The sequence below is a fragment of the Wickerhamiella sorbophila genome (genome assembly GCF_002251995.1).
Source record: "Wickerhamiella sorbophila strain DS02 chromosome Unknown contig1, whole genome shotgun sequence".
NCBI lineage: Eukaryota > Fungi > Ascomycota > Dipodascomycetes > Dipodascales > Trichomonascaceae > Wickerhamiella > Wickerhamiella sorbophila.
This window is the reverse complement of record NW_020193984.1, coordinates 1,548,310-1,571,522: the sequence shown is the minus strand read 5'-3', so window position 1 is coordinate 1,571,522 and position 23,213 is coordinate 1,548,310. Positions and strand designations below refer to the sequence as shown.

Genomic DNA, 23,213 nt, shown 5'->3' with positions numbered 1-23,213 from the left:
TAATGCCTTTTTTTCGTATTTACATACATCATTTAAAGAAGAAAAGCGTCTATTTGATCACTTGACATGCTGGGCAACCTGACTGTAGTCAAACTCACCAAGCAGGTCCTGTGCGCATTCAAGAGCATCTCTCGAGCCTCCCCATTGAAGAACCGCTGACTTGAACTTCTCGCCGCTTTCTCTAGACAGAGGGTCGTCCTTAAATAGCTTTTCCCAGGTCATGTTAGCAAGACATCTGTCCAGCAGGTAACTGTAATAAGTTGCCCCATAAGAAACAAGATGGCCAAATTGCGCGTACTGTTTGTTGCTGTTGACATGGTACAAGCTATGCTGCTTGAGCACTCCACTGACAATAGCGGTAGGATCGAATGATGGTTGAGAGGCAGCTTCTGAGTGGAGGGCTTGGTCAATAAACGACAAAACGATTTGATGGTGGGTCTCCCAGTTTTCGCTAGTCATGCTGAGATTCTGCTGTGCTTTAAACAAGTCCAAGGGAAGTGGCTCGTTAGTTTCAAAGTGGCGGGCATACAAATTCAACACTTGAGGGGCTGACGCGAACTTTTCCATCAACACAGAAGGAAGCTCCACAAAATCTGTTGCACAACGAGTTCCAGATACGTTGTGGAGTCTAGTTCTGCCGATCATGGAGTGAATTGCATGTCCCATCTCGTGGAAAAGAGTTTGCACCTCGCTGAATGAGAGCAAAGTCACGCCATTCTGAGTGTGGAAATCACAAACCAATGCAATGATGGGGGTTTGGAACTTTTCTTGTTGGTCTCCTGGTCCACTGTTTCTAATATTAAGGTTGGGATCCTCGTATAAATCCTCCCATGGGTAGACCTGACGAGAACATTGGATAGTGAAGTGAGCGGGGTGAGGAGCTTTTCCTTCGCGATTGAACAAGTCGCAGTAGATTGCGCCAACCCGTGAATCCCCTTCATATACATCTAAGCGGCGAACTTCAGGGTCCCAAACTTCTCCAGCGGCCACGGAGCCCGGCTGGAACTTGAGGCCGTAGAGCATTTCACACACATCGGAGATACCCTGCATGACGTTGCCCAAGCTAAAGTAACCAGTGAGTGCTCCAACAGTGTCTTTTGAGCTGCCCCGTTTTGACGCAGTATGCCGGGTGAGGTAGTAGCTGTGGTCCCATGGATCAAGCTGAACACCTGCCGGAGTAATCGTTTGGAGCTCTTTTTTAGCCAAGGGAGCAATAGTGGTCGATAATGACTGCAAAAAGTCTTGGACATGATCCGGCGATTTCATAAGTTTGTCTGTGAGCTCATATGAAGCAAACGATTTGTATCCACACATTTTTGCGATCGAAGATCGAGACTGCAACACCTGGGTCAACACCTCTATTTGGCTTTGGGACGGTGTACGAACCGCATTCCAGATTTTTTTGCGAACATTTGTATCATGCACCGTCTGTAATGCAATCTCTGCCAATTGGCTATCTAACGGCAGCTGAACTTTACCGGTGAAAGTTCGCAAGCGGCGAATGATGTACGGGTCCAGCCCCACCAGTTCACTACTTGTGAATACCAGGCTGTCCTGCGCTGGTCCGATATTATTCAAAAACTGTTGACCAAGAATAGATACGATGTTTGCCGAATGGACAAAAGACTCTCTTGTCTTGTCGTCAAACTGAATACCTGATTTTTCGAAATCGTGCTTGAGGATCTCAGCAACTTTAACCTCTTCTGTACTCAAAGTCTTCAAAATAGAAGGCATTTCTAACACCGCTGTCACCTTATTATACAGTTCTGGGGAAGTGTTTAAATGGTTCATGAATTCGAACATGGTCTCGTGAGCCTGCTGTGCAGCATCCAGCATGTGCCTGCTCGGATGGCTTAGCCGCACAAACGCAGCCATATCGACTACTTTGCAAATAACATCACTCAAAATGTCGAGCTGGAGAACCGTGTCTCTTGATGGGGCTGTGGCATTTTGGATGTTGGCGTCCATCTTCTGGGCGCTTCGAAGAGATGCTTCTGAGAACGCCTCTAGGCCTCTTGCTGAGTCTAGCCGGCTGTTTCCAAATAGACCTGTGGCCTTTGCAGAAGATATACTTTGTTTCTCTGCGAAAAATTCCGCTAGCGACCCTCCATGGCTGGATAAGTTTCGAAACCCTGCTCTAAACCGAGGTATCATAAATTACAAATAGATCTGCGGAGTCTAGATTTTTGTAGTGAGGAAGTAGGAAATAATAAATTAGCTATAGAGGGATTGAAAAAAAAAAATTCTCAGAGGTTTGTTTAAAAGTCTAATTTTTACCGATAAATAAGGAAATTTTTGTGCCTACAAAGTGAATAATTGTACAATGCGATAAAAGAGGCACCAAACCCATCATCGAACGTCTTACTCCTTCTGGTAGCTCTGGTACATATCTGCGTCAGGGATTTGACCGCAGATAGTCTCGGTGATGATACCAGTGACCAAGTAAGGATCGATGTTGGAAGCAGGACGACGGTCCTCAAAGTAGCCCTTGCCTTCCTTAGCAACGGAGCGAGGGATACGGACAGAGGCACCACGGTTGGCGACACCGGAGGAGAAGCACTCCATGGAGGCAGTCTCGTGGCGGCCAGTCAGACGCTGCTCGTTGTCCTCACCGTAGACAGCAATGTGCTCGGCGTGGCGCTTAGAAAGCTTTTCAATGGCGTTTTCGATAGCCTTGATACCACCCTCAGCACGCATGTCTCTGGTGGAGACGTTGGTGTGGCAGCCGGCACCGTTCCAGTCACCCTTAAGAGGTTTGGGGTGGAATGTGACCTTGACGCCAAAGTCTTCACCAACACGGTGGAGCATATACCGGGAAACAGTCAGCTCGTCACCCATGCTGATACCCTCACAGGGACCAACTTGGTACTCCCACTGGGAAGGCATAACCTCGGCGTTGACACCAGAGATGTCGATGCCGGCGTACAAGCAGGCCTTGTAGTGGGCCTCCACGATGTCACGGCAGTTGACTTTGCCGGTACCGACACCACAGTAGTAAGGGCCCTGAGGAGCAGGGAAGCCTCCCTTGGGCCATCCGTAGATGTTGTCGTACTTATCGAGCAGGGTGTACTCCTGCTCAATGCCGAACCAGATCTCCTGATCCTTGTGGGCCTCCATCAACTTGGCGCACTCGTGGCGGTAGTTGGTCTTGTTGGGAGTACCGTCGTTGTTCCAGCACTCTGCAAGAACGAGAATATTGTCGCCACCGCGGAAAGGATCACGGTAGATGGCGACGGGGCGCAGGTAGATGTCGGAGTTGTCACCGGGGGCCTGCTCAGTGGAAGAACCGTCAAAGTTCCACTCGGGGAGCTCGTCGACGGACTTGGGGAGGCTATCAAGTGTCTTACACTTGGATCGCATGTTATTGGTACCATCGATCCAGATGTATTCGGCCAGGACCTTTCCGCGCTGGTCAAGGTTGGCGTATTTAGACAAAGTAGCAGTATTGGACACCATTTTTCAAATGAAGTGGGTGCAAAAAGTTTGTTTTTGGTTGGGGGTGGAAAAGGGGGTGCGTAAAGCGGTTGGTGTTGTTTGAGAACAAAAACACTTGGATAAATTTAGCACCTTCGCCGAAATTATATAAAAACTGGGTTTCCACTAAGCATCATGCAGCTGATATCTTTAGCCAATCAGATTGCTCACACGTAATTATCGTTCACATGACCGGTTTCCGAGGCGGGCGGTGACTCTATACCCTAAAGTGGCACGTACCTCAAATATGCGCACAGCACGATCCAGAAAATATTTTTTAGCATAATGGTTTAAGTTGGTAGAACTCATAGGATAGCCCACGACATGCAGAGGTCCTGGGCTGGCTATATCCGAGTAAATTGCGTTTTAAAAAAGAAAATCTAGCTGTAAATAACCCACTTTCTAACGTTTCTGGGCATCCGTCCGGTCCGGTTGCTAGCCCAAAGGGGAACAGGGTTTGAGTTGTTCGGACAACAATAGGGCTAGGTCGTCCTGTGGGGGGGTTCTCGTCCGACCCTTGCCGATAACGGCTAAGATGCTTTAGCTATAAACATGTCGTACTTTTCGGCATATCCTCGGTGTGTTTAGTCTGGAATACCGATAGGCTTAATTCGTGTTTCTGCAACGCCTTATCTCTAGACCCTTCTTGACGCCCACATGTCGATTCCCGCCCTCCCCTAACCCTCGGATCGATGACACATCTTTACATCCCTCCACTTTGATAGTCATAGCCGAGCTATTGAGATACATTTGCATGGCGGCCTACAAACCAAGCTATTTATGTATTTTGGAGCGTAATGTATGTACAGTACGTGTATCAGTATGTTCCACTCAGTCCCTCGAGTCTTACCACATAGTATAGCCGAAAGTGGCTAAATCGCCTTGACTGTTCGTTTGGGTCGACCTGTAATTTTGTTCAGTGGATTGGCGAATGTTGAGATGATCGTCATCGTCGATTATTCTGGGGTAATTTGCTCTTCATAAGACTCAGTACTTGATGGACGCAAAAAATAACTCGTTATACGTCGTGTCGTCCATTGCGCTGGTTATGGTATTTTCTCTCCTACATCTGAGACTAGATCAATCGCATGAGGTGTTTACTGTAGTGTAATCATAAATATCCTGCACACGTTCGAGGTGGACGCCTCTTGAAGAGGTTTGCAACTCATTTCCTTATCGGACTCGAGCATCTTTGAATGCCACCATGAGTGTATCCGCTATTGGGCCATTTGGCCTCTGGAAAGACACCAATCGATGTGAACGCCCGTCTGATGGATCAAACAGCAATAAGGTTGCAAAGAGCAGCTTTTCAGCTACTACGCGATTTCACGCTTTGCTTGGCGCTCAGATAAGCGCGAAATTTTTAATTATAGTGTAATAATGATTTCCGATAAGGTCTATCTACTCAATGCTCTTTCTTTGAGCTTCTGCAGTGATGTTTGAAGTGGGTGTTTTAGACTGGTACAGCCCTGAGCCTGCAGGCACTAGCTCCTAGGGGTGTTAAGGTGTGCCGGCGAGATTAGGTGATGAACGTGAAATGTTTTTTCTTCACCTCTACCCAATAGTTGCTGAAATATGAGACCTAAAGGTATGTTTGACGGGATGAAAAACACTTCACAGACCTGTTCCGAGTTTTAGTGAGGATAATAAGCCTATTTCTGATCCAGCACTAACCAGATTTTCAAGTAAAGCTTGACAGTGAATATGCCTCGACCTGCATACCCTGGTTAGTTCGAAATATAGACTGAGTGTGTTACGGTTGATAGAAATCTTAATGATCACGTGAAAATAATTTAATCAATAAATATTACGCAAAGGCTTTTTACAGCTGCTAGAGGGACGCTCCTTGGTGGCCCGACGTTTACGCGAAGCAATCACATCGTCATTAACGATCTCCCGAAGGGCAGCCACCGGACTTGCTGCAGGACGCACGCGAACAGTTACTCCACGGTTTGCGTCATCGGGTTGGCCCTGACCATCATAATTGCCATCGCACGAACGTATGTTCTCAGCGATCCCCTGCAGTTGTCGCATGGAGTCATCAACGTGTGCACGAGGCGTCTCATGTACATCATCGGGGACTGCAAGCGAACGGATCCGTTCCTGTGCATTGCTCAGTTCAGATTGAGCAGCTTCAAACTTGCCTAGGTAGCTTTGCTGAGTAGTTTCAATAGCATCTCTCGCCTTCTGTTCAAGACCACTTATTGCCTCATCGACAGAGGTCGACATGGATTTGACAAAAGAGTTCACGCCCGGAAGTTCCGTTGTATTGATAGGCGGAAGTTCTAGATGGTATTTCGCGCTGGAAAGGGCCCGCTCAAGAAGTTGCATGTTTTCTGTTACAGCGTTTGCTGATCCTATAGTATGAGTGATGGTTTCAATCCGATGCTCAAGCCCAGTCGGGTCGGGAACATTCTCTAGCAGGTGGCTATTGCGATGTGTGGCGAACGCACTGCGTATACTTTCAATAATCCGATTTTCCGCTTCTGTGCTTTCTTTGGTTCGCTGCCGTTCTTGCTCGCGCAGGAACGCTAGGTGTTGCTCATAGGCAACAAAAAACGCTTTGGACTCGGTTGCCAGCTGTGCAACGACACGAGAGTTTGTAGAATCGAGATCAAGTGTACGCTTTAATTCTTGGACGTAGCCAATGGCCATGTTCAAGGGGGTACGGGCATTATCGAACAGCGTCTTGACGTTTGCGTGGGCAGATTGCAGGGCCATTGTAAGAGTTTGCTCGATGGACTCAATTCCACGGGCTATGTCAACTCTGCAGCTACGCTTTAGTTCACTCCCCGAGTCAAATGACATTAAGGGTGGGTGCTCAAGAGCCTCTACGCCCTGCTCGATCTCATGAAGAAGCGCTGCTACTTCTTTTCGGAGGTTGGCTTCACGTGTAATCAGTGACTCTTCGAGTGACTTGACTGCTTGCTGATGCTCCGATAATGAACCAAGTATTTGCGCTCGGAAGCTGTCCCATATCTGTTGCTGAGAGTAATGCATTCGCTGCTGTTCGAGCAATTCGTCTTCAAGCGAATAAGCACGCTCGCTGAGTCGCGTATTTTCACTGATAAGAGTGCTTGAACGTTCGGACAGGTCCCGATTTTCAGAATTAAGTGCTGTGACAGTTTCGGTAATGTCTTCGAGCTGTCTCCTGGTGTCTGCATTCAACACTTGCGACGATTGTAAAAGACCCTCTAATCTAGCGATCTCTTCAGCCTGGATTTTCATTCGACTATTAGTTTCAGCAACTTCCTGCGTCTTACTTTCAGCCTCCGACTGAAGTTGCTCGTATTTTAATTTCGATAAGAATACGCCATTATCGTGATCGCGCTGAGCAGCCAGCTCGTTCCTAAGACTCTCATTTACAAGAGCTAGCTCACGCAACATACTAGGTTTGGGAACCGTTGGCAGAACTTGTGGGTGGTTTTTGATGTTCTTTGCTCTCGACGCATATTCAAGCGTGGACAAAGACTCTTCAGCATCGTCGTCTACAGGGCTTAGAGTAGCAATAAGACATGTTTTCGTAGCGCCTCCCAACGAATCTTGCAAAATTCTAGTGAGTTTTGAATCGCGGTAAGGAATCCTCTGAGATCTGTCGACTAGACTGCTGATCACACGGCCCAAAACAAGTAGACTCTGGTTTATAGATCCTGCTTCTCTGGCTCTGTGTTTTTCAGCACCCGATCGACCAATATTTTCTGAGCCAGCAAGATCTACCAAGTGTATTTTTGACGATACAACTTCGTTATTTCTCGTTGTCGTGGAAAGTTTCAACGTGAAGATCGCATGGCTTCGACTTGAGCATGCATTGAGCTTCGTAGCAGCAGCTTTCCGTCTTGAATTCGCACGTACTACTAATTTCAGTGCATTTTCGGCATTTGTAGTGAACACCTCTTCGAGCCCACGTATTTTAACGGTTTTCCTAATAGTATCATCCAACAAGCGCAGAGGCTTTGGCGACTCGCCCTCTGAAAGTAAGTCTCTCAGTTCTTCGTTATAGATCTCAACATATTGACACGAAACGCTCCAATCCTTGTTCTGCCTTTCCAGGTGCTCGAATAGTTGCTCCAAAACTCGTGGTATGATTCCCGCTCGTGCATTGTGACGATCTGTACAATCTCCACTCATTGTGTAAGTTTTACCTGTGCCAGTCTGTCCGTAGGCAAATACTGTACAGTTGAGACCTGATATAAAATCTTGAACCAGAGGTTGGATGGTTTCCTCGTACAATGTGCGTTGATCTGTACCAGCACCAAATACCCGATCGACTGTGTACACTTTTGTAGGACCGCCCGGGCGGGCGGTGAGACATATTTGGGTGTCGCTGCTTGGATCCACTACTATTTTAGAGTTAGCGCTCGTTTCCCGCTGGTTCCTGCCGCGACAGCGTACCACGACACGAACATTATCGTCGTCGCGGTCGCGCGTTCGATTCATGATGACAAAAATGTTTGAACGTTATGCACCCTAGTCAGGTTGCATATCCAAGTATTTGATGTGGGGGGGAATTGATCTACATGTATTTTGAAATATCACTAGGCATTTCTTTGATGCGGATGCTATAATACTTTTCGAGCTGTTTTAGCTCTTGCTCATCCTCGAGAGTAATAAAATTAATGGCCACACCCTTGCGTCCGAATCTTCCTGAGCGGCCAATGCGATGGAGATAGTTCTCGCGGTTAGCAGGGAGGTCATAATTGACCACCATCGAGACTTGCTGGACGTCAATTCCTCGTGCCCAGACGTCCGTGGAGATCAAGACCCGCGAGGTGCCCTGGCGGAACTCGTGCATCACTTTGTTGCGGTCCTTTTGTGACATATCGCCATGCATCGACGCTACGGTGAAATTTGCTTGACGCAGTTTGGAGGCCAACCAGTCGACTTTGGTACGAGTGTTGCAGAAAATGACTGATTGTGTGATAGTAAGGGTGTCGTAGAGATCACAGAGGGTATCGAACTTCCAATCCTCCTGCTCAACATTGATGTAGAATTGTCTCAAGGCCTTCAAGCTCAGTTCGTCTCGTCGGACGAGAATACGCACTGGATCCGTCATGAACTTTTTAGTTAAACTCAGCACCTCGGAGGGGAGGGTCGCGGAGACTACCACCACCTGAACAGACGGAGGTAGCAAACGGTAAATTTCAGAGATATTTTTTTGAAACCCTTGCTCCAAAAGTGTATCTGCTTCGTCAAGGATCAGCATTTTTACATGTCGAGGAGGCAAATAACCCCGAGCGATCATGTCGCGAACGCGGCCTGGAGTTCCTGACACAACTTGGGGTTTTTGAGCAAGCTTTTTAGCATCATCGCCCACACTTCCTCCACCAATGCAAGCGTAGCAATTAGCCTGGAGATAATCACCCAAGGCTTTAATCACCTGCTGGATCTGAACCGCCAGTTCCCTGGTTGGGCTGATCACCAGAGCCTGAATTTCCTTGCTTTTCATGTCGATGCTCTGTAGCATACCAATGCTGAATGTAGCTGTTTTTCCTGTGCCAGATTGAGCCTGGGCGATCGTATCGCGGCCTGAAATGATCTGGGTGATAGCTCGGCTTTGGATTGCAGACGGAGCTGAGAACCCGAAGGAGTAGATGCCCCGAAGAAGATCTTCTTTCAGATGCATCTCTTCAAATGATTTCACCGCTTCCACGTTGTCACTAACCACAATGTCATTTTCGTCCAAGTCTTCCATGTGAATATATGAAAAAAACCAAAAAAAGATTATGTCAACCAAATCTTCTTGCATACAAATGGTTTGGTTGGTTTTGGTGGCTGGAGGCCATGCTTCAGGGAAGAAGTCGGTTTGTGAAAAGCTCAGACACGAGATTGGGGAGATCCAAGGTGAGCTGAATCTAGGTATCCACCTCCTTGACATGAAGGCGTACCAGGTTCTCGCCTACAAACCAGATGTTGATTTCGACGGGTTAATTCAGCACATCGACCAACTGGACAAGGAAGACGCAGAGTCCATTGTTCTTGTCTACGGCAACTACGCCTTATTCAACCAAGAACTCCGTGAAATGGCCAATGTCAAAGTGTTTGTTGACACTGATGCGGACTCTCGCCTTGCTCAGTGGATCCTACGAGATGTAGCGCACGGTAACCTCGAACTGGCCGTAGTTCTCAAAGAGTATTTGGACAAGGCACGTCCCGAATACATCAGATACATTCAACGCACGTCGGACTTTGCTGACGTTCTACTGCCCAAGGGTGCCAATTCTTTGGGCGTGCCTTTGATTGCCTCTTCGTTACTCGACCAGATCAAGAGCCAGAGTTTGTCTAGCTCGTCCAAGTCTTTTTCCAAGTCCCTGGACAGTTTCGATTTGCGCAAAGAGGTTTTTGAAGAGGACTTGCAATACTATGCGGCGATTTAACTTATTCTGACTTATATACGTAGGTAGTGCGCATACTATCATGTGCCTGTGAAAGCTTGCCGATTTGTCAACACTACGTGTCGTGTGAGATGGCCGATTCAGATTTGGCGAAGTTGGAGGAGCTTTATGCTGAAATTTTAGGGTCTGACAGCGGAAACGAGGATGCAGATAAGGATGAAGTGATTGAAGATGGAAAAGAACCTAGCAATGCTGAATTGCCTGAGGCTCCAGTCGATTCTACCGTGCCTGCTGCTACTGCTGCTAAAAAGAAGAAAAAGAAGCAGAAGAAGAAGAAGAGAAAGGGTCAATCCGCACCCAATACCCCGGCATTGAGCTCGGAAGTTGCCTCATTCGCCCCTACAACGCCAGAAGTGAAAATAGCTCCGACAGATGAGCCCCAAAATCTCGAGAGCACACTAGAAAAGCCCAAGGCAGACGTCTCGACGTCTGAGCCTGCCAGCACTCTAGTTGATGATTCCGATTCGGATATTGATGATGCACTGAAGAGTATGCAAGCGGCCATTGCGAATGCGAAATCAAAAAAGCCTCAAGGAACAGTACCTCTGGCGGGCCCTGGGACTAAGACAGAATCCACAACTGACCGCAAGGTGCCCACAATTGAGCCTAAGGCCGACCTGAAAAGTATGCCTAAGACCGATTCCAAAAGTGAGCCTAAGGTCGAGTCCAAAAGCGAGCCTAAGGCCGAGTCTAAAATTGAACCCGAAATCGAGTCCGCGGGTGACGCTGATGCTCGGTTAAAAGCCGAGCCAGAATCCAAGGTGGGATCTAAGGTGGAGCCTGCGATTGAGCTCAAGACAGATTCTAAGGTCGAGCCTAAGATTGAGTCAAAGGCCGAGACGAAAGCCGAGCCTGAGGCCGAGCCTGAGGTAGAGACCAAGGCAGAGCCAAAGGCAGAAACCAAGACCGAGTCCAAGGCAGAGACTAAGGCAGAGACCAAGGCAGAGACCAAGGCAGAGACCAAGGCAGAGACCAAGGCAGAGACCAAGGCAGAGACCAAGGCAGAGACCAAGGCAGAGACCAAGGCAGAGACCAAGGCAGAGACCAAGGCAGAGTCAGAGGCAGAGCCAAAGGCAGAGTCAGAGGCAGAGCCTAAGACTGAGTCTAAGATAGAGCCTAAGCCAAAGGTAGACTCTAAGACCGAGGCTATGATTCAGCCCAAGGCAAAGTCCAAGGTAGAGCCTAAGGTCGAGCCAGAGGCAGAGTCTAAGGTAAAGGCAAAGATTGAGCCCAAGGCCGAGAGTAAGGTAGAGCCCAAGGTAGAGGCCAAAACTGAGCCCAAGACCGAGGCCAAAACTGAGCCCAAGACCGAGGCCAAGACTAAGTCCAAGTCCGAAGCCAAGGCAGAGTCCAAGGCAGAACCTAAGACAGAACCCAACACTGAACTCAAGGTTGAACCTAACGCAGAAACTGGGGTAAAGGCCAAGACCAAGTCCGAGGCCGAGCCCAAGGTTGAGCCCAAGGTTGAGCCCAAGGTTGAGCCCAAGGTTGAGCCCAAGGTTGAGCCCAAGGTTGAGCCCAAGGTTGAGCCCAAGGTTGAGCCCAAGACTGAGCCCAAGACTGAGCCCAAGACTGAGCCCAAGACTGAGCCCAAGACTGAGTCCAAGATTGAGTCCAAGACTGAGCCCAAGACCGAGTCCAAGATCGAAGCCAAGACTGAGTCCAAGACTGAGTCCAAGACTGAGCCCAAGACTGAACCTATAGTGGAAAATAAAGCTTCAGAGGCAGAAACCAGCCCAAAACCAACAGAAACTCCGATCGATAGCTCTCGAAATTCAACTGAAAAAGCCTCAGGGACTCCAACCAAAACCAATCTTACATCTCTTAGGAACTCAAACGCTACCGACTTGAAAGTGGTTCATGCGGTCGTTTCAGATGTTGCAAACACACCAGTAGAATCCGAGACCCCAGATGATTCCGAAATTACCAAGCCAAAAAGTAAGAAAAAGACCAAAAAGAAGGACAAAAAGAAAGCCGTTGAAACTGAGAGCGAGGGCAATGTTGTTACGCTTGCAGAAGAACAGCTGGAGGACACTACACCCAGAGTGCTGAAACCGTCCGTCGAGGCGCAATCTGGAGAGGTGTCAAAGGAAGAGCATAATGCTGAACGTGAGGAAAAGCAGGAAAAGCCTAAGGAAGCTAACATCAAAGAAGAGTCTGAGGATCTTGAACCGAAATCAACAGCCTCAAATAACTTGACTTCCGTAAAACCTGCGGCTTCTGAATCCAAGGCCCAAGACGTGGAAACAGAACCACAGGTGAAAGAGGAAAAAAGTGCCTCTGCATCAAAAGCATCCGGAAAGCAGGCCGAAGTGGAAACACCGAATGAAGCGCCATCTGCCTCAGCAGACGAAAAGACCGTCTATCTTTATGTGTCTATGAGCACTGGTGGTAGGGGAGCAATGTCGAATTTCAATCGGGCGTCTACTATTCTCAAGAGCTACAATATCGACTTCATCCCTGTCGAAATTACTATGGACGAGACAGCTAAACGACTATGGAAATATCAAGGCATTGCCAAGAATAAAAAACTGCCGGCTGTGGTTCGTGACAGGGAAATCAAACTCGATTTCGACGCTTTAATCGAAGCCAACGAGTTTGAGGAAGTCGAAGAACTCATCTTCGACGATATATAAATTTCAGTTACATAATTTTTTTTTCAAGCATTTTCAACATCATGTCAGACTATGATAGCGACGACGAGGTGATGGGGAGTACTTCAGTGCTTCTAGGGTTTGCTGGAAAACTCGTGGGGAACCGTGGAATCACAGCCCTGGATAATCATATTGGTGGCGTGCCAATCTGGTTGAACGGCACCAAACCACCATCAGATCTGACGTCGTGTGATGCATGCAATGGGCATTTGGGTTTGCTGGCTCAACTTTCTTGTCCTTTGGATGACAAGCTATATGACCGGGTTATTTATGTTCTTGGGTGCCCCAATCCAGAATGCAGACGGAAGAATGGAAGTATCAAGGCTGTTAGAGGAATCCACGATAACGAGGAAGTTCGAGCACGAATCCGGGCGGAGATCGAACATGACAACCCCACTATCATTGAATCCAAAAAGCACAACGTGGGTGACATGATTTTTGGTGGTAGTACGATTTCATCCAACCCATTTGGTGGCTCCAATCCGTTTGAAATCACGCCTAAAGAGTCTGATCCGCCCGCTGACTCGAAAAAAAAGAAGCCCAAGAGCAAATCTCAGACTCAGACTGAAGAAGATGAAACTGAGGAGAAGGGTGTTTGGCTCCAGAAGCTCGTCGAAGTCGATGATGAGTATTTGGTCCCAGAAAAACCTGTTAAAATCGAAGAATTAGGCTCTGATGTAATGGAGACTTCTTCAGCTTCTGGGCCCGACAGCACACTTGACCCAGAGGCTGCAGCTATTGCCGAGGCTGTTTCTGACCCTATCTTCAGCAAATTTGCCAGCCTTGTTCAACACAATCCAGACCAGGTCTTAAGGTATGAACGCCCGCTCAAAATTGTGCCTTACTCGAATGACGAAATCTACCGGGTGTTCATTAACCCCAATGAGATTCCTGACAGCGAAATTAGTGGAGGACGCCGTATTTTCGAACTCCAGTTGATGCCTCATCTGATTTCAGAGCTGGAAACAGACGACCAGCTTGTCGATGGCATGGAATGGGGAACCATCGTAGTCGCAACCAGTGAGGACGACGATATCCCAGATCTAGACGATGATGGAGTTGGGTATGTTCAAGAATGGGCTGGTGTTCAATGGGAACTTCAGAAAGCATGATATATACAGTCAATTATTTATGTACAATAAAAAAACAGATCAGAGGTACTGCTTCGTTTTGATCTCTTCATAAGCCTCAATAACGTCACCCTCTTCGAACTTGTCCCAGTTATCAAAGCCCACGCCATACTCAGATCCCTTGTGCGCCTCGGCCACTTGATCTTTGCCATGGCGAATCGAACTGAGCAGTCCACTATGGATCACCTCACCACCTCGCACAACTTGAACAAGGGTGCGGAGATTGAAGCTTCCTTTGATGACCTTGATACCCGCGACAAGGATATGACTCTTTTTAACAGTGATTTTGAATACTTGACGAATTTCTGCCGAGCCAATTACCTTTCGGGTGATGACCGGGGGGAGCAGGTTCGACAAATCTTCGGAAATATCACCCAATAATTTATAAATCACGTCGTAATTTCGAATCGGTACTTTTTGCTGTTCAGCGATGCGCTGAATTGGTCTCGAGACTTGGGTAGTGAAGGCAAGAATCGTAGCACCAGCGGCCTGCGCTCGGAACACATCATTTTCAGTAACTGCACCAACACCGGTAAAGAGAACGTCTGCAGCAACCTGGTCGTTCCGTAAATCCTTAACACAGTCTGCAATTGCCTCAGCAGAACCACTGACATCGGCTTTAACAATGTAGCTGCAGGTCTTCTGCTGGGAAACTGTTTCTTTCTCGTCGACAGAGAGACCAAGGCTCAACCGCTCAGCCTTTTCTTTGGCTTCTTTAGCCATCATATGTTCAATGCGGCGATTTTCGTTGATGATCTCAACTTGCTTGGCTTCTAGCGCCTCTTGAATCAACCGTTTACGGTTCGCCACTACTCTTTTGGCCATATCTTCAGATGAAGCTTGGAGAACTGTGTCACCGGGCTCAGGCAAATCTTGCCACCCTGTGATACGAACGGGAGTACCAGGAGGAGCCTCTTTGAGAGCCTTATTGTTTTCGTTGAAAATTTGACGCACGTGGCAGTGTGCTGTGCCGGCAACCAACGGCATTTTAGGCTTCAAGGTGCCGCGACGTACAATCATCGAGGTGGTGAGCCCGAGACCTTTGAGTTTCTGCGATTCAACTATAACACCCTCAACGTTCCCATATTTTGGAGCTCTCGCATCGATCACTTCAATCAAGGCCGTAAGTGCGGTCTCGAGGTCATCCACCCCCTGCTTTGTGACGGCTGAAACGGGGATTGTCTGGGTTTCTCCACCGTAGTCTTCGACATCGACATCCGCAGCAGCTAGATCAGCAGTTACCTTCTCGATATTGGCTTCCGGGCGATCAATTTTCGTAATTGCAACCAGCATGGGTACGCCAGCTGCCTTGGCATGCTTGATAGCCTCCTTAGTTTGGGGCATCACCGAGTCATCTGCAGCTACAACAAGTAGGACAATATCTGTGAGATTGGCGCCACGTTGGCGAAGCTTCAAAAACGCCTCGTGGCCTGGAGTATCCAAAAAACAGACCTGGCGGTTTGTCTGACGCAGATTCGTCATGAACGCACCTATATGCTGAGTGATTCCACCTTTTTCGCCTTTAACAATTTGAGAAGATCGGAAATAGTCAAGCAAAGTAGTTTTTCCGTGGTCAACATGGCCCATGAGAGCAATTACGGGCGGGCGCTCCGGACAGGCAGCGAGATTCTCCGGAGGTGGCTGAGCGTACACATCATCGCCGTGGCTTTGGCTCACCTGCCCTTCAATTCCAAACTCATCAGCAATTAACTGAGCGTTCTCGTCGTCTACAATATGGTCTGGATCGGTGTCACTGTAGCCCATGTCCTGCATGCGCTGTTGCAAATCGACAAAACGCACCTGTAAAAGCGTGGCCAAGTTGGAAACAGTAGCGAATTTCGGAAGCACAATGCTCTTTAATGGTTTGCTCGCCCGTGCGGGCATCCTCTTCGGCTTCGCATGCGCTGCCCGGGCTATGATCCGGGGAAATAGCCGCTTGTACAGCATTTGTCAGAGGAAAGTTTCCGGAGGTTTTTTTGAAACTTTTCATGAGCTTACGATATCACGTGACATGGGCTCTAGGGAGAAAATAGATTTGATGTCTAAAATAACTAAATAGAATGGTCGGGGTCTTTCATCATGGCCTCGTGCAATGACCAGAAAAATCCCTTGGATTTAAGTAAGTTTTCAGGAGTGTCGAACTCCTGCAAGACACCACCATCGAGAACCATGATCTTGTCAGAGTCCATGATGGTGTTAAGCCGGTGGGCGATCGTGATGATTGTGCAATCCCTGAACTGTGATCTAATCGTCTGTTGCAAGATGCGATCGGTTTCGACATCAACCGACGCAGTTGCCTCGTCCAGTACCAGTACTTTAGAGTCATGCACAAGAGCCCGACCCAAACAGATAAGTTGGGCTTGGCCACGGCTGATGTTTTCTCCACCGTCGACAAGCGGCGTATCTAAACCTGTCTCGATCTTGGTAAAGTGCTCTTTCAAATGACAGAGCTCAAGAACTTGCCACAACCGTGTGTCGTCAACACTCTCCAGTGGATCAAGATTCTCACGAAGAGTTCCTTCGAAAATCTGAGCATCTTGCGGGATAATCGAGAGCTTGGAACGAAGATCGGTTAGGCCCAAACCGGAAGTGTCAATGGCATCAATCTCAATATGGCCCTGAGTTGCCTCAAGCAACCTGAAAAGTGACAAGGTAAGTGTACTCTTACCAGAACCAGTTCGACCAACGATGCCGATCTTTTCCTTCGACTGGATAGAGAACGTCAATTTTTTGAGCACATCCTCGCCGTCAGGCTTATACCGCGTGCTGAAGTTTTCAAACTTGACAATGCCAGCACTAGGCCAGGACCCGGCAGGCAATGTTTCCGGAATGTGAGCGGCAGCCTCTTGGGGGGCATCGATGTATTCAATGGCACGTTCAAGGGATACACCACAAATCTCGAGTTCGGCAAAGAAGAAAATGGTTTGCTGGACCATGACACCCAGCCGACTTGTGTTGTGCATAACGACACCAACGAATCCAACGGAAAGCAGGCCTTTATAGACTAGAACGACCATTGTCAACGATGCGCACAACCCCAAGATTGCCGTCATCGCCTGGATACGCCAAGTCAACCAGCGGCGAGAATTCATCTTTAAGAAGGTCGTCTCAATCCAGTAATCAGTGCGATACTCGAAATTGTTGATAAACTGCTCCGTGAATCCGTAGGATCGAATGATTGCTGCACCCTTAATACTCTCTTCAATATGAGCAAGAATGGGACTATTGGCCGCAGAACTCATTCTAGAGATTTGACGAGAAGCGGGAACGTACATTTTGCGGTACATGTTGGAGAGTAAAGTCATGGGCAAGACAACGATAATGACAAGAGGAGCACCAAATAGAACAATTATCGCCGCTTGAATCGAGTTCAAAAGTGATCGGAACATATAGTAAACCGCATACGGTAGCTTACTGTCCAGGTTCTGAATATCACCCGTGAAACGATTCAACATACGACCGAGAGGCGTGGTATCAAAAATGGTCATTTTAGCGTGCAGTGTTGTGCGAACCATCTCGTTGTGGATGACCGTGGCAGCGCGAAGAGCCAAGATAGACATGGTCCAGAAGCTGCTGAAAAAAATGAGGAAAGCCGAAACGAATGCGATAACAAGATACACAATCACGTAGAACCTAGCATCAAACAGATTGGAAAAGCCCTGGTTTGACAATAGTCCCAGCCAAATGGTCAACATGTTCATAACCAATACCGAACAGATAGTAATAACCACAGAACCTGCCAAAGTCCAATATCCACCTGCTTGGAAATAGCGACGGAACAGTTTCCACGAAACGGAACCATTGTCTTGCTCCTCTTCTTCTTGATCTTTGAGGAGGGATGGCTTAGAATAATCGAGCTCTGGTGGTTTCTCGTCTGAAGCCTCCTTGGACGAGATGTGCTTCTTACGATCATGCAAAGTCACGTTGTCTATATTTCCACCAGTGCCAAACTCCTTGATCAAACGATAGATTTCAGACTTTTCCTTATTGTCACGCACTTCTCCAAGAGTACCTTGCTCCACAATGCTCTTGTCCCGAAGAGCAATGATCTTGGACGCATGCGACAGCACTTTGACATTGTTGGTGGCCAAGATAATTGTTTTCGATGCAATAATACCATTCCGTCCGAGAAGATTATCGATCAAATGTGCCGATACGTGCTCATCGACAGCAGAAAGCACATCATCAAGCACATAAATATCCGCACGGGAATAAACTGCTCTCGCCAATGCCACGCGGGCCTTCTGACCACCCGAAAGTGAAATACCACGCTCACCTACACCAGTGTCATGGCCATTGGGCAACGACTCAACATCTTTCTCGAGATCGCAAGCTCTAATGGTGCGAAGGTAGAAATCCTCATCATACTTCAAACCAAACAAAACGTTTTCCTTTACTGTCTTGTTTTGAAGCCATGCTTCCTGAGGACAATAAGCAATGGAACCACGAACCACAACTGAGCCATTGACAATCTTCAATTCACCACACAAAGCCTTGAGCATTGCAGTCTTACCGCTGCCGACACGACCGGTGATGCAAACTAGCTCACCATTGGAAGCTGTCCAGCGGAGGTCCTTGAGAGCAATCTTGTCTTCATCAGAGTCACCATTCCAGGATACTTGGGCGTTATCAAATTTGATGGTATCGCTATCGTACCCATCATCAGCAGGTAAGCGAAGAATATTGAGAGACTTTTGATCCTCCTCTTGCATGAGCTCGTTCACACGCTTCTGACTCGCGAAAGCTTGACCCAGAGAAGTGATAGACATGGGAATCAAAGCGAAGGGAGCAGTCAAATTAATGAGCAAAGCCAAGACTGGGAAAACAACCTCAGGCGAAAGTTGACCTTGTTTGAAGTACAAGAATGCAATAAAGACGGCAGCAGCAACGAAATCACTCATGGTGGACCAAACACCGCCAAGCATGGAACCGATAGTTTGAGTACGCCGGACAATTTGGATCTCACGTTCACGAATATTATCAATACGAGTCGCTAGAGGTTCCTCCCAAGCATAGAGCTTTACCGATTTAATATTGCGCAGCGCATTGGAAGTAGCCTTGGTTCGCAGATCTTTGACCTTCATGATTTCAGGGTAAAGAGTGAAGAAGAACTTTGACATGTAGCTGGAGTAAGGAACAAAAAGAGCGTAAAGAGGAATAGCGGCAAACATGCTTTTTCCGATAAAGAAATACAACTGCCAGGTTGAAATAATGAGAGCGACAGGGGCACTAACAAAATTCGGTAAAAAGTTCAGCCCAGTTTCGATTTGATCTGAATCGACATTGATCAAGTTCATAATCTTGGCAGAATCAAATACTTCTCGTCCCTTTGGGGAGAGACGAAGTGCCTTGCGGTAAATCAACCCAGTCAAAGAGGAACGCGAAACCACGTAGGTATAAGCATTAACCAGTTGGATAATATTCTGTAGAGCAGTTGTGAGGATAGGTAGGACTCCTACCAAAACCCCAAAGTAAGCTGCATGAAAAATAGGTACTTCACCGTTGTAGAAATCACGAAGTGCTTTCAGAAACCAAGCCAGTGCCAAGGGACGGAAATAAGTGAGGGCTTCAGCTATTGAATCGATAACAACGATGCTGAGAATCTGGGATTTGAGCAACCACAGAACACTCAAAATAACACGGTACTTGGAATCGGGACTGTACGTCTCGAAAATTTCGTTCAGCTTGTGGTAAGAATTGTAAGAAGTAAGACCTTTGCTTGGTTCAGGAAAATCTGACTGGGTAAGTTGTCTTTCAGCACCGGCTTTCAAAAGAGGGCTCATGAAATTTAGCGAAACCTTATCAAAGATGCTCACAGTGTCATAGCCGACTACACCATGGACACGGTCGTTCGAATACTCAAGAATGAACGCAAAAACACTGAGCACAGCCACTGCAGCAGTAAGCTGCCATGACGGAGCCTGGCTTAGAAAAGCGTCGACAGCACGACCGATTGAAGTAAGCCCGATACAGAGCCAATAGAGGAGCAGCTCAGACGAACAAACCAAAACCCGACCTTCTTGGACATGATGGAGTAGAGCCGCCACAAATCCGACTGCCACAATAAAGTAGTCGGCGCCCGTGGAGCTAGATTGGTCCTGGTACATGATTGAGAGTCTTACCACAGGGGCGATAAGTGCACACAAGAACGCCAGTTTACCCTTGATGGTGAACTTGCCGCGCTCCTGACCAGCCAATTTGTATAATTCTGCGAGAATAGGCAGGACAGATAGTAGGGAAACCACAATTTCACAGAGGGTTAACAGACATGAGGACAGAAATTCAGTATTGGGGTCGAAAACTGGAAGTGCCGAGCCAACACATTTCACTGGCAGAGCCCAATCTGGCAGGTTCAGACGCAGAGGAGCTACTTCCTGAATCCTCTGTGCCCAAATTGCGTCCCGCATCGATGATGTTGCCGTGTGATAAATGACACTTGATAAGATGCAGGGAGTAAAGATATCTGCAATCCGCGAGTCATCGGTCACGTGACATTTGCCGTGCGCGATATTCGCGGGTTGAAGTGTCAGTATTTGAGGCAATTGGCTATTTTGATAAGGAGAATAAAAAAATGGCTAGAACTATGGCGAAGGGAGTTTGGGTTGACGGGCCAATGAGTCAATAATGGCGTCGAGAGCAGCAAAGTTTTGCGCATTGGCTGCATACTTCTTGTGCTTTTTGGTAAGTACGTGATCGTCGAAATTCTCAAACCGCTCGTAGCAATTCTCACAGAAGCCAGGCTTTTTTGAGATCTTCACTCTGCTTGACGAAGTACTTGGAGGCATAGTTGCCGGTGCCTTGGTAGGGGCAACCAATTGCGGTATCGGAATAGGCTGGAGAACCTTACGCTGTAGATTGTTAACTTCGCGAGAGGCCAATGCGTGTGTAGCACCCAGCCCATTGCCCGTTTCACCCAATACGGTTGACTTTACCGCTGATGTAGCAGAGTACCGCTGCATACCGGATGCAGTGATCTCGCAGTATTTTCTGAACGCCGCAGGGGGTCTTTGGATAGATGTCTCTGGTTGGGCAGGAACGCCGACCGGCGGCTCGTTTTCATCCTTTGCAATTTGGGGGGTTGGTGTTTCGGTATCGGGGGGAGTCTGTGACTTTTCATCAGCAGCTTTGTGCATGAGCGGTTCTGGTTGCGGCGGTTGCTGGGATTTAACTATTGTCACTGCGGCCTTTTCAGCCCGTAATTCCAGTGCTCTTCGTTTATGCGATGTATCAGTTGTGTTACGGTGCGAACGCTTTTTATGGCCAACTCCAGGTTCGACCACGAACGGACACATTCCAATGGGAGTTGCTCGAAATTGCGGCCAATCGCCCTCGTAAGGGGTAGCAGCCCGATCCCATTCCTTGTGCAAAAGGGGCCGATTGTAGTGTGAGGGATCCCAGACTAAAATGTAGGGACCTTTGAAGTAGTAATAGTCGTCGCGTCGCGCGGTCGGGTCGCGATCGCTGGGCCCAACCAGCTTCTCCTGGCGAAGAAGCTGGGAAAGCTTTGCGCATTGTGCGGAATCGAGCTCCCGAGATGGACTGTGGCCCAACAAAGCCGTAAGAAACTTGACCAGTTTGTCCACTGACCACACTTTCATCCGCAACTGAGAGGCCTTGACAAGAATGTCTCCCCTAGCGTGTTCCTTGCCGGGCGTGCGGTTCGAAATAACGTGTGTTACCGAGTTGTCAAAAAACGCCTGGAATCTCGCGCCCAAAAGCTGCAAGTGGCCCTTGATCTTGTCCACGCTCGATGCTTCGATCCCCACGTCAAAATAGAATACGGAGATCGCCATAATCCGGCGCCAATCGCGTCGCCATTTTCGCATCGCATCCGTTTCAACCTGTCCATTCTCTTCCTCTGCCTTTCCCCCGCCTCGACGCGAATTAGTTTCCGCCTCAGTCACAGGCTGTAACGGCACCCGAGGCATATAGGAGAAGGATGACAGACGTTGGTCTGGGAGGAAAAAAAAATAGGGTTGTCGACCAGCTGGGGGTGAGGAATGGTAGAAAAATAATAGAAGGAAACAAGTTAGGAGAAGAAAACTTAATATTACCTGACTACATAACTGTGCACTTCTTAGACTTGCGCTTCTTTCTACGCGATCCTGAATCGGGGCGTTCTGAGGACGCAGAGGCACTATTGGGCTGAGCTTTGGTCTGGGGATCTTTTTGAGGGATCGCAGCGGCAGGCGGAGCACTTGTGGCAGCAGCGGGAGCAGGAGCACCTGCTGCGATACCGGAGACGGCAGCTGAAGCAGCTGAAACAGTCGAATCCGCCGCCACAGCACCCTCGGTGCCCGCGGGGGCAGCAGGTGCGGAATCTGGGACAATTGCAGCTCCTGCAAGCTGCTCATTAGCGTCGTGGTGCTCATCATAGTGCTGGGAACCCTCAAACTCGGCATTGCGAGTGTCGCGCGTCAAGCGAGCCGCAGTAAGAAACGCCTTCTCGGCATTGATGTTGAGCTTGGCACTTGTCTCGTAGAATGGAATGTTCAGTTCTTTGGCCAGACGCTCACCCTCAGGGACGGACACAGCCCGGTCCTCTGTGCGGTCGCACTTATTGCCGACCAGCACAGCGCCGAAAGGCTCGCCATCTTTGACTCGTAAGATTTGATTATAGTAGTGCTTGATGCGCGAAAAGGCATTGCGCTCCGTGATAGAATAAACCAGCAGAAATCCCTCGCCATCGCGAATCCACTGGTCCCGCAGTGCTGTGTATTCCTCCTGACCAGCCGTATCCAGAACCTCGAGGGTGGTGGGCTGCCCGTCGAGCACGATACGTTTGCGGTAAGAGTCCTCAATAGTAGGGTCGTAGGTCTCAACAAATTGATTCAAACAGAGCTGAATGCTGAGTGCCGTTTTGCCGACACCACCGTCGCCCAGAATTGCAAGCTTGTACAGGCTGCCTGGTTGGGCCCGACCAGCAGACATCATAAGAAGATAAAAGCTGTCTATCCCAGCGGGGCTTACTACGTTCGTTCATCATCGAGCCCACTTTGGGGTAAGGGCGGGATACGGCTGGAAGGAATTATCATGCTGGGTTTGGATATTTCGTATGTACAATAAATACTCTATTTATCAGTTCGATCCCTCGTCGAGGTAATTTTCAGCGTCTTCACGGAACGGGCGCCTTAGAGGCTCTTCGCGGGAAGCCCACACCTGTTCGCTAGTTCGGCGCTGGGCCATCTGCTCGGCCAGTTTTTCTTTGTACCACTTTGAGATTTTTTCTTTCCGTACCTCTTCAGTATTCAACTTGGTCTTCAGACAGAACATGAGTTTGCTTCGTTTATCCATGCAATAGCTCAGCTCCCCGTGGCGGTAGTAGTGTCTAATTTGCCCACCGATCGAGTAGCACTTGAGCAGCTGGTCAAAGACTTGCGAACATCGCATTTCGGTGGGGAACGCTGTTCCATCGACCGGTGCTTTGTCCAGATTTTCTTTTTTGGGATCGAGAACAGGCGCGTTCACGTCGCCAATCGCCGCTGAAACTTCTTTCAGAATATCGTCAAGATCGTCTTTGGCCATTACGAAATCACAGTCGTCCGAAGCTGGGGGGTAGCTTT

The 23,213-nt window shown here is 48.3% G+C and overlaps 12 protein-coding genes across 12 annotated transcripts; 3 read left to right on the top strand and 9 right to left on the bottom strand.

Moving 5' to 3' along the window:
• Positions 1-57: 57 nt before the first annotated feature.
• B9G98_00954 (Mitochondrial intermediate peptidase) lies at positions 58-2,154 on the bottom strand (the record flags this gene model as incomplete). Its single annotated transcript, XM_024807512.1, has 1 exon — positions 58-2,154. The coding sequence occupies one exon, from the start codon at positions 2,152-2,154 to the stop codon at positions 58-60; it is 2,097 nt and encodes a 698-aa protein (XP_024663280.1).
• Positions 2,155-2,361: 207 nt separating this feature from the next.
• B9G98_00953 (Glutamine synthetase) lies at positions 2,362-3,456 on the bottom strand (the record flags this gene model as incomplete). The annotated part of the gene is made up of 1 exon (XM_024807511.1): positions 2,362-3,456. The coding sequence occupies one exon, from the start codon at positions 3,454-3,456 to the stop codon at positions 2,362-2,364; it is 1,095 nt and encodes a 364-aa protein (XP_024663279.1).
• Positions 3,457-5,271: 1,815 nt separating this feature from the next.
• B9G98_00952 (Kinesin-like protein bimC) lies at positions 5,272-7,911 on the bottom strand (the record flags this gene model as incomplete). The annotated part of the gene is made up of 1 exon (XM_024807510.1): positions 5,272-7,911. The coding sequence occupies one exon, from the start codon at positions 7,909-7,911 to the stop codon at positions 5,272-5,274; it is 2,640 nt and encodes an 879-aa protein (XP_024663278.1).
• A 76-nt stretch (positions 7,912-7,987) lies between these two features.
• B9G98_00951 (ATP-dependent RNA helicase fal1) lies at positions 7,988-9,166 on the bottom strand (the record flags this gene model as incomplete). Its single annotated transcript, XM_024807509.1, has 1 exon — positions 7,988-9,166. The coding sequence occupies one exon, from the start codon at positions 9,164-9,166 to the stop codon at positions 7,988-7,990; it is 1,179 nt and encodes a 392-aa protein (XP_024663277.1).
• A 58-nt stretch (positions 9,167-9,224) lies between these two features.
• Positions 9,225-9,848, top strand: B9G98_00950 (Putative uridine kinase DAS2; the record flags this gene model as incomplete). The annotated part of the gene is made up of 1 exon (XM_024807508.1): positions 9,225-9,848. The coding sequence occupies one exon, from the start codon at positions 9,225-9,227 to the stop codon at positions 9,846-9,848; it is 624 nt and encodes a 207-aa protein (XP_024663276.1).
• A 1,893-nt stretch (positions 9,849-11,741) lies between these two features.
• Positions 11,742-12,502, top strand: B9G98_00949 (hypothetical protein; the record flags this gene model as incomplete). Its single annotated transcript, XM_024807507.1, has 2 exons — positions 11,742-11,758; positions 11,806-12,502. The coding sequence occupies 2 exons, from the start codon at positions 11,742-11,744 to the stop codon at positions 12,500-12,502; spliced, it is 714 nt and encodes a 237-aa protein (XP_024663275.1).
• A 41-nt stretch (positions 12,503-12,543) lies between these two features.
• On the top strand, positions 12,544-13,632 carry B9G98_00948 (20S rRNA accumulation protein 4; the record flags this gene model as incomplete). The annotated part of the gene is made up of 1 exon (XM_024807506.1): positions 12,544-13,632. One exon carries the CDS (start codon positions 12,544-12,546, stop codon positions 13,630-13,632), a length of 1,089 nt encoding a protein of 362 aa, XP_024663274.1.
• A 39-nt stretch (positions 13,633-13,671) lies between these two features.
• On the bottom strand, positions 13,672-15,534 carry B9G98_00947 (Translation initiation factor IF-2, mitochondrial; the record flags this gene model as incomplete). The annotated part of the gene is made up of 1 exon (XM_024807505.1): positions 13,672-15,534. The coding sequence occupies one exon, from the start codon at positions 15,532-15,534 to the stop codon at positions 13,672-13,674; it is 1,863 nt and encodes a 620-aa protein (XP_024663273.1).
• A 167-nt stretch (positions 15,535-15,701) lies between these two features.
• Positions 15,702-20,057, bottom strand: B9G98_00946 (Multiple drug resistance-associated protein-like transporter 1; the record flags this gene model as incomplete). The annotated part of the gene is made up of 1 exon (XM_024807504.1): positions 15,702-20,057. The coding sequence occupies one exon, from the start codon at positions 20,055-20,057 to the stop codon at positions 15,702-15,704; it is 4,356 nt and encodes a 1,451-aa protein (XP_024663272.1).
• Positions 20,058-20,231: 174 nt separating this feature from the next.
• B9G98_00945 (Hsk1-interacting molecule 1) lies at positions 20,232-21,578 on the bottom strand (the record flags this gene model as incomplete). Its single annotated transcript, XM_024807503.1, has 1 exon — positions 20,232-21,578. The coding sequence occupies one exon, from the start codon at positions 21,576-21,578 to the stop codon at positions 20,232-20,234; it is 1,347 nt and encodes a 448-aa protein (XP_024663271.1).
• Positions 21,579-21,708: 130 nt separating this feature from the next.
• B9G98_00944 (Protein ras-2) lies at positions 21,709-22,581 on the bottom strand (the record flags this gene model as incomplete). Its single annotated transcript, XM_024807502.1, has 1 exon — positions 21,709-22,581. The coding sequence occupies one exon, from the start codon at positions 22,579-22,581 to the stop codon at positions 21,709-21,711; it is 873 nt and encodes a 290-aa protein (XP_024663270.1).
• Positions 22,582-22,728: 147 nt separating this feature from the next.
• Positions 22,729-23,175, bottom strand: B9G98_00943 (Early meiotic induction protein 1; the record flags this gene model as incomplete). Its single annotated transcript, XM_024807501.1, has 1 exon — positions 22,729-23,175. The coding sequence occupies one exon, from the start codon at positions 23,173-23,175 to the stop codon at positions 22,729-22,731; it is 447 nt and encodes a 148-aa protein (XP_024663269.1).
• Between the last annotated feature and the right edge of the window lie 38 nt (positions 23,176-23,213).